Source organism: Urtica dioica, chromosome 4 (assembly GCF_054948205.1).
Source record: "Urtica dioica subsp. dioica isolate 48M chromosome 4, U.dioica_male_clone48M_v1_H2, whole genome shotgun sequence".
Lineage (NCBI taxonomy): Eukaryota > Viridiplantae > Streptophyta > Magnoliopsida > Rosales > Urticaceae > Urtica > Urtica dioica.
Genome location: NC_142759.1, coordinates 14,321,602 through 14,330,559, shown reverse-complemented (window position 1 = coordinate 14,330,559; position 8,958 = coordinate 14,321,602). Strand labels below are relative to the sequence as shown.

The window sequence follows — 8,958 nt, the reverse complement described above, 5'->3', positions numbered from 1 at the left end:
CCCACCTGCCCGTGATGATAAAAACTCAGCTAGCCTTTTTCCTACAGGAACATAAGGATGTCTTCGCGTGGACCCATGCAGACATGCCCGGCATCGACCCTGAGATCATAGTCCATCGCCTTAACATCCTCAAGGGAAAAGCGGCTAAGGTTCAAAGAAGGAGAACATTCAACGCCGAACGGTACCTTGCCATCAACGAGGAGGTCGACAAGCTGATCGCCGCCAAGTTCATCCGCGAAGTCGAATACACCGACTGGGTCTCCAACGTCGTTATGGTGAAGAAAGCGAACGGAAAATGGTGAATATGCATCGACTACTCCGACCGCAACGCCGCGTGCCCGAAAGACTGTTTTCCTCTCCCAAGGATCGACCAGCTGGTCGACGCCACGGTCGGACATGAACTCATGAGCTTTATGGACGCCTATTCGGGATACAACCAGATTCGCATGCACGAGCCCGACCAGATCAACACGGCATTCACGACTGATCGGGGGTTGTACTGCTATAAAGTCATGCCCTTCGGGCTAAAAAATGCCGGCGCCACGTACCAACGCCTGGTGAACCGCATGTTCGCAAAACAGATAGGGAGAACCATGGAGGTGTACGTCGACGACATGCTCGTCAAAAGCCTCAAGGCGTCAGACCATGTGCAAGACTTGAAGGAAATGTTCACACTCCTTCGCAGGTACAAGATGAAACTCAACCCCACGAAGTGCGCATTCGGGGTTGAGTCGGGAAAATTTTTAGGTTTCATGGTCAACCAACGGGGGATCGAAGCAAACCCCGAGAAGATTCGAGCACTGCTCGAAATGAAAAGCCCACGGAGAATCAAGGAAGTTCAGAGCCTGACTGGGCGCGTCGCCGCCCTGAGCCGCTTCGTGTCCAAGGCAACGGACCGGTGCCAACATTTCATCCAAGCTTTAAAGGGTGGAAAAAACTTTATGTGGGATGAAAGGTGCGAGGCAGCGTTCCAAGAGCTCAAGGCCTACTTCGGCTCTCCACCACTCCTCGCAAAGCCGAAAGACGGCGAGACACTCTACCTCTACCTATCTGTGTCAACCAGGGCGGTCAGCGCAGTCCTGGTTCGAGAAGAAGACAAGGTCCAGCAACCCATCTACTATGTCAGCAAGGCGCTCTTGGACGCCGAGACCAGGTACCCCGAGATAGAGAAACTCGCCCTCGCCTTGGCCACCGCCGCCAGGAAGCTTCGCCCTTACTTCTAGGCCCACCAGGTCGTGGTGCGAACGGAGCACCCGGTCAGGAAAGCCTTACAAAAAGGGACGTCCTCTAGAGTGGCAATCTGGTCCCAAGAATTAGGCGAGTACGGCGTGGAATTTCAACCCAGGGTCGCCATCAAGGGTCAGGCGGTGGCCGACTTCATCGCGGAATTTACATATGACGTGAAGACACAACAGGTAGAGGAAGAACCAAAAGAGAAGCCGCCAACTCCGAAGAGAAAGGCCGCCCCTTGCGGCCCGGTGTGGGATATGCACGTTGATGGGGCGTCTAACTCCCATGGTTCAGGGGCGGGCGTGGTACTCACCAACCCGCAGAATGAAAAGCTCAAGTACGCTCTCCGCTTCGGCTTCAAAGCTTCGAACAACGAGGCTGAATATGAGGCCCTCCTCACAGGACTGGAGATCGCCCGAAAGCTCAGCGTGAGTAACCTCAGGATACACTGCGACTCACAGCTTATCACAAAGCAGGTCGAAGGAGAATATCATGCCAAGGAAGAGAACATGGTCGCATATCTAGCCGAAGCCCGTCGCCGTCTAGAAGCGTTCGCATGGTACGAGATCGAACAGGTACCGAGGGGCTCCAATGCCGAGGCTGATGCGCTCGCCAGGATGGCCTCTGGGGCAGATGACGAGGAGCTGGGGAAGGTCCCTGTCGAGGCGCTCGCATGTCCGTCAATCGAGAAGGCAGAGATCCTTGCCATCAACGCGGGAGGAGAGCCGACCTGGACAACCCCCCTGACAAAATACTTGCGCCACGGTGAGCTACCCGCCGACCATGCGGAAGCGAAACGACTCAAGTACCAAGCATCCAGGTACACCTTGCAGGGCGATACGCTCTACAAGCGGGGATTCTCGCAACCGCTCCTCCGATGTCTGGAAAGCGATGAGGCTGACCGTGTCCTTAGGGAGATCCACGAGGGAATCTGCGGAAATCACTCGGCGGGACAGTCGCTAGCTCTCAAGGCCCTTAAACACGGATACTTCTGGCCTACACTGAAGAAAGACGCACACGACCTGGCTCGAAGGTGCGACAAAGGCGGCGAGGCGCCCACGAGGCACTCACGCGAACAGGGACCCGAGACGTCGACGATATCCGGCCCCGCAGCGAGGAAGGCGGCGAAGCGCCCACGAGGCACTCACACGAACAGGGACCCGAGACATCAACGATGTCCGGCCCTGCAGAAAGGAAGACGGCGAGGCGCCCACGAGGCACTCACGCGAACAGGGGCTCGAGACATCGAAAATGTCCGGCCCCGCAGCAAGGAAGGCGGCTCGGCGCCCCTAAAGTCAAAGACATCAAAGCAAGCAAGATATTCAACACGGTATAACATTCAAAGATAAAGATCAAAGGCAACTCTCATTCCACCATTTAAACACCACAAAAGAGAGTCGAACAAAAATTTGACTAGGTGCACAACCAACCGCACCGTCCCCTAAAGTCATAATCCAACTAAGCGCACAACAAACCGCGCTCCGCCAAAAGAAAAGCCTATTCAAATGGGAAAGCTAAGGTACTGATAATAAGAGACAAAAGAAAAAGCTAACTAAACAACGAAAGCACCACGGAGACGTCAATCCTCATCGTCAGAGTCGCCATCACGGCCGTCCCCCAAGTCCACGTGCGCCTCGCCCTCGGAGGGGCCCTCTTGCTGACCCTGCTGAATGGCTGCTGCGGGCGGCACAGCCGAATCTTCAAAGACCGCCGGGGTGAGGGCAGGAGGGGCAATCGGGACGTCAGGCGCGAGCATGACAGGCGGGGCGGCACAGAATCTTGCAGGAGCGCCCTCGATGTCAAGAAACCTGTAAGTCGGGGCGGTACCGGCATTCTCCGTCTGGTAGCCTTCATGGCACATGTCAACCCTCATCCAGAACATCTTGCCAGAAGCTTCGTCCCACGTAGCCTCTATACTCTTTAGCTCGACCTCGACCGACCTTTTGAGCTGGGTGATGATCGTCGCCGCGCCCGCCAGGTCAGCACGGAGAGACTCGATCGTTTTCTCACCCTCGTCAAGCTGGACGCGCATGGAAGCGAGCTTATCGGTGTTATGTCCCGCCTCACCCTCGAGGCACCTCACTCGTTCCTTGAGATCGGAAATCTCATGACAAGCCCGAGATACCTCGACGGACCGCTCATCGGATGATAACACCGCCTCTTTCAGCTCCAGGTCGCGTTCCTCCAATTTCTTCTTCAGCTGTGCCACCTCGACGCCTGCGGTCGCCTTGCCCTCGTCGAAGCCGACGACTCGCGCGGACTGGGCCTCCAATTTCAGCCGTTCCACTTCCTTGCGAAGGAAGTCCCTCTCTTTGCGAATCTCCCTCATCTCCTGCAACCGGTCACGAGAAGCTCGGTACACCTGCTCGTTATGCTCGCATACCATAAAAAGCTGCACGAAAGAAAGACGGTCAAGAAACTAACATCACCGACGGGAGAGTGAGGAAAAAAGACTTACTGAGCGAGAAAGCTCGGTCGCATCCCGTATCGATTGGGAACCGCCCTTCGACACTACCGATTTGAAGTCTCCGATGCGAACTTTCCCCAAGTCTTGAAGGCAACGCTCGCCAAGGCGATCCGCAAGCTCGGAGACTATCGGACCGCGAGGTTTCTTTGGCAGGGGGGGGTCGGCGTCGGAGGCACGACGTTTCAAACCCCTGTTATGCTGGGGAAGAGAGTTAGTCGCTGGGTCGCGAGCGCTCGGTGCGGCGCGGGGCGCGACCGGTAAGGCTGGAGGGGGCACGCACCCCCCCTCCTCAACGACAGCGCGAGGAACGGGAACTGCGTCGGAACCACAAGCGTCGTCCGGCCCGCCCTGAGAGGCAACCGGAAGATCCGGTGAAGAAGTGAACCTCCTCCGCTCGCTCGTCCTCTCACGCGGAGCTCGGGGGGTCGGAGCTTCAGTAGGGCCACACACGTCAGACACCCCACGAAACTTGACGGGCGGAACTAACGAAGGCACGAACCTTCTCCTCGCGCCCTGACCTGTAGGAGCCATGCCTGAAAAAAAAAAAAAAAAAAAAAAAAAAAGCTGAGGAGGAATGGCTAAGTATAATGCAAGTAAAGATTGCATGAAAAATGGCTAAGTATAATGCAAGTAAAGATTGCATGAAAAATGGCTAAGTAAAATGCAAGTAAAGATGGCATGAAAAATGGCTAAGTATAATGCAAGTAAAGATAGCATGAAAAATGGCTAAGTATGATGCAAGTAAAGAGAGCATGAACGGAAGCTGAGAAAAATGGCTAAGTATAAAGTTCAGTCTAGAGGGTCCGTCTACCATCCTGCACCGCCGTCGGCGACCTGGGGGGCGGCGGATCCGAGAGGTCTACCAAGGGAGTCAGAGCGCGCGGAGATGATAAGGGAGTCAGAGCGCGCGGAGATGATAAGGGAGTCGGATCCGACGGGCCCGGCATAGAAGCGCCCCCGGGCGACGCGTGACGCATGGCGGCCCGGGTCGACGACCCCGCGGAGGTCGCCGAAGAGTCTGAGAGGGGCAATGTCGAAGTTGACGACGTCGTGGATCCCGAACATGACCGCGATCCCGATCGCGCGGCAGAAGGCGACCCCGGATCGGAAGGAACGGTTGGAAGAGATCGCGACACGTCGGCAGGGGAGGATCCGCAAGGTGGGAACCAACCCGAACTACTCCACCGCTCGGGGGTCATATACGCGGCACCCTCGTCACCATACTCGGAGAGATTCTCGAAATGCTCGAGAAACTCCTCGATGTCGCACGAGCTCTCGCCCGGGGGGAAGTCAACCATCACGCCAAACTGCCTGGGAACGGCTCCCAGTAGATGGTCAGGCGCCCACACCCAGTCAGACCTCCATATCTTGGCCGCCCTCAAAGGAAAACCCTTAAGGAACGATGAGTTGGTACGGTTCCGAGGGGAGTACAAGCCTCGCGCACTCGCGTTAGGATAGTACGTGAACAAACTGCGAAACTCATCGAGGGTCATGGCGCGTTGGCATTTCTCGTACCACGCCACGTGACACGCCGCAGCATACCGATAACAAGAGGGACTCAGCTGCGCAGGGTGGAGACCAAGGGCGGTAAGAAGATGTTGCAGGACGGGCTGCAGCGGAAGACCCATACCATTCTTCAAACTGTCGAGATGGACGGCAATGAAGCCCTCTGGCGGACGGCTTGAGACCTTCATCTCTCGTGGCACGCGGAGCTCCGCACCGAACAAGGCGCCAAACTCATCCCGAAACCTCGTAATCTTGCCGAGAGTGACCGAACTTGGCGCGTTGAGACCGGAGAAACCATGTGGTTTCGCCGAACTTGAAGCGAGACGGGAGCAGGGCCGAGTTTTCTTCAAGACAGGCTCAGCTTCATCTACGGGCGGCCTCGACCTTGCCCGCGATTTCTTCTTCTTCGGGCAAGGCACGTCCCCGTCCATGGGCGACTCCCCCAACCTGCGCCTCCGTTCACCGCGAGACTTCACATATTTTCTCCTCCTCGTCTTCTCAAGAGAAGGGTGGTAGTCGGGGTCGGTGCAAGGGGCCGACGTTATGGCCGGAGCATGTAAAGAATCCACCCACGGCCTGGGGACGAGACGCTCTGACCCTTTGCTTGACGAAATCAGCCTAACGACGGGGACGCAGGGCGCCTCGCCGCACTCCGACCTGCCACCACACGAATCTCTATCCACACAGAGTTCCGAGTCAAGGAACTTACCCCCCACGTCTGGGATCCACGCTCGCTGAGACCGCGGCGCCCGTCCGGGCACCGTCGCCTCGAGAACTCGATGGAGGAAGGGAAGGTTGGCCTTGAACCACGCTCCGGCCTCGCAAGGGAGGCGTCTCTCCAGCAGCGACCCGCTCGGAGATTGAGTCAAAGGTAGCCTCCGCCAGGTCGACATCGCACACGAGGCGAGGGGGACGTCCGAGGAACGGGTCGGACGTCAACATGATCGGGTTGGACCCTCTCGTCGGAACACCTGAGTCCAAAAGTGAAGACGGCGCGACCTCCAAAGAACTCGAGCGTGCTGCCGAACCTACAGGGGACGCCTCGTGTGGGTCCGGGCCCGAGGACGAGGACCCCGACAAGCCCGCTCAAAGTCGCCCTTCGCCGTGAGCGTCCGAGAAGCTTGAGGCGACCTGCCGTTCACCGCGTGGACTAAAGCTCGCCACCGGATCTGGAGAGCGTCGCCGGGTCTGACCGCCAAGAGCGCTCGGAGGGAGAAGCTTCACCAGGGAAGGAGTCTCGCCGAAAGCACGGAAGTCCGGGTCGCGAGGGCTTGGGAGGAGCTCCGAGCCAGCCAAGCTTTGGGAAGTCGGGGAGACACGACACCCGTCGCACGGGCCCGAGGAGAAGAAACTCACGTTGCTCGCGCCGGAAATAATGACCGCCTGAGACCGGCCCTGCGCGCGCGGGCCGCTGGAAGAGAGAATCCCAGCAAGCGCCGGCGAAGAACGAAGATCGGCCGGGTCTGGAGGAGCCCGGGCCGCGCGAGCCTTCGACGGAGACCGGCCCCCGTCGTGCAGATCCGGAGAAGCTCGGGTCGCGCGAGTTCCCGTCGGAGATCGGCCTCTATCACTCAGGTCTGGAGAGGGAGGCGCTACCCGGCTTGGAACGCCCGTCACCGAGCCGAGCCCAACGCGGGGAAGAACGGGCTCGGCCGAGCTCGATGGGGACGACACCAAACGAGGCGCACGGGCCGAAGCTTCCGGGCCCGAGGACGGTGAACCCCCGCCACGCGCGGGAGGGGCTGGGCGAACCCGGGCGGTCGGGATCCGGGCGGCGCGCTCCGGAGAAGAAGAGGTCAGGTCGGGAAGTGAGAAATGAGGAAAGTGAAAACCCAATTTTTCTTGGTTCAGAGAAACCAGCGAAGGAGAAGAAGTGTGACGTGGGTTTTCCAATGTAGAAGAAGGAGACTTGGTCAAAGCATTTGAATTTGATAAAAAATTAGGTGGAGCAGACTTGTCCACATCACAACAACCCTGCAGACCAGCTCCAACAACTCCCACATTGTTTTGAAAACATTTTTTAATAGCCTCACCAGCATTTGGGGATCATGTTTGGGTATGATCAACGTCTTTTTCAGAAGTTTTTTGGGTAATATCAACACCAAGACTCTCTTGAGCAGCTATAATGAGATTTTGAAAGTCAGTCTCATTTTCTAATCCGAAAAAATCATCACATGGAGAAGAGAAAGGTGTAGTCAAGTCCTCAAACCCCACAAAATCATCAATTTCGAGGTTGTGGACCCCACCGTCACCATGTGAGTTGGTAGAGTCCATCAATGAAGAATAAAAACATGAAGAAGATGACAAGTGATTAAAGAAATGGCAAAAAAGAGAAGAGATAAAAGACCCACCTTTAAAAAAAAAAGGGGTAAACTTTTTCAAAGCAAGAAGACTCCATCTCTCCCACTCCAAGGCTCCACACAACACTTGAGATAAAAAAAAACTAAATAAATAAATAAAGGGGATGAGAGAGGGAGAAGGAAATCAAGCTAGAGAAGCTAAAAAAACAAAACAAAAAAAAAACAAAAAAAAAACAAAAAATAACAAGGGAAGGCGGGCGGAGAGCGCTCACCATCAGCATACTCAAGCTAGGGAATCAAACACGGTCGGGATGGCGTCCAGACAGGCAATGATCCACCCCGAAAACACGAAGTTTCTTGAACGACTAAGTCCTCCAATAAACTGGGGGGTTAATGTTGTGTGGGATTTTTCCCCATCCAAATAAAATCAAGGCCCAACTCAAGCAAGGATGCATGGCGACCCCGACCCAAAGAGCAGAGCCCAGGATTAAGGCAAGCTCGACCTCCAGGCAGGCTCGACCTCCAGGCCAGGCTCGACCTCCAGGCCAGGTTCGACTTCCAGGCAGGCTCGACCTCCAGGCAAGGCTCGACCTCCACGCCAGGTTCGACCTCCAGGCCAGGCTCGACCTCCAGGCAGGGTCGACCTCCAGGCCAGGCTCGACCTCCATGCCAGGCTCGACTTCCAGGCAGGGTCGACCTCCAAGGCAAGCTCGACCTCCAGGCAAGCTCGACCTCCAGGCGGGCTCGACCTCCATGCCAGGCTCGACTTCCAAGCATGCTCGACCTCCAGGCCAGGCTCGACCTCCAGGCCAGGTTCGACCTCCGGCCAGGCTCGACCTCCAGGCAGGCTCGACCTCCAGGCTAGGCTCGACCTCCATGCCAGGCTCGACTTCCAGGCAGGGTCGACCTCCAAGGCAAGCTCGACCTCCAGGCAAGCTCGACCTCCAGCCAGGGGAGCCCGAGTAGATGACGATTTTACCCCAACCCATCATCACATCTCTATAAATACCTCCATTTTTCCCATTTGGAGGTAAGTTTGCTCACACTTACAAAACCTCGGCTTCTCTCTCTAGAACTCGAAGCACGACACCTAGACTAATGTTGAACGTCGGAGTGCCCGCCGGAGGAAACCCCTCCGCGGTCCTTTAGCTCACTCTCTTCTCTTTTCTCAGGTGACGAGTCGTCGGAAATCCTTTTCCGGCACGGCGGAGGTACAGGTGTTGGGACAACTTCTCCGGTCGACCACCGCGCGGTCATAGGGTCCGGCCCTAGACCGAACCGCGGACCGGTTTTCGTGTTGATCTATTTTCAGGCATTAACACCAGGTTTAATGACAGCTACCCAATATTTTGGGGATCATTTTCCTGAACCCATACGTGTTTCTGTAGGTCTTACTGTAATTGGTTTGTCGGGAAATATACGTACCCAAATTTTTCTTGAGAATTGCCGTTCAAA

At 56.4% G+C, this 8,958-nt stretch overlaps 1 protein-coding gene across 1 annotated transcript; it reads left to right on the top strand.

The window, feature by feature from the left end:
* Nucleotides 1-413: 413 nt before the first annotated feature.
* LOC149400704 (uncharacterized) lies at nucleotides 414-2,579 on the top strand. The gene is made up of 2 exons (XM_089610486.1): nucleotides 414-1,153; nucleotides 1,262-2,579. Exons 1-2 carry the CDS (start codon nucleotides 414-416, stop codon nucleotides 2,577-2,579), a joined length of 2,058 nt encoding a protein of 685 aa, XP_089466612.1.
* The last annotated feature ends 6,379 nt before the right edge of the window (nucleotides 2,580-8,958 follow it).

Excerpts from the sequence above, each read along its gene's own strand:
- LOC149400704 (XM_089610486.1), top strand. The coding sequence starts at position 414 with ATGGACGCCTATTCGGGATACAACCAGATTCGCATGCACGAGCCCGAC. Across the intron at positions 1,154-1,261 it reads CTCTTGGACGCCGAGACCAG|GAAAGCCTTACAAAAAGGGA; the intron begins GTACCCCGAGAT and ends GCACCCGGTCAG.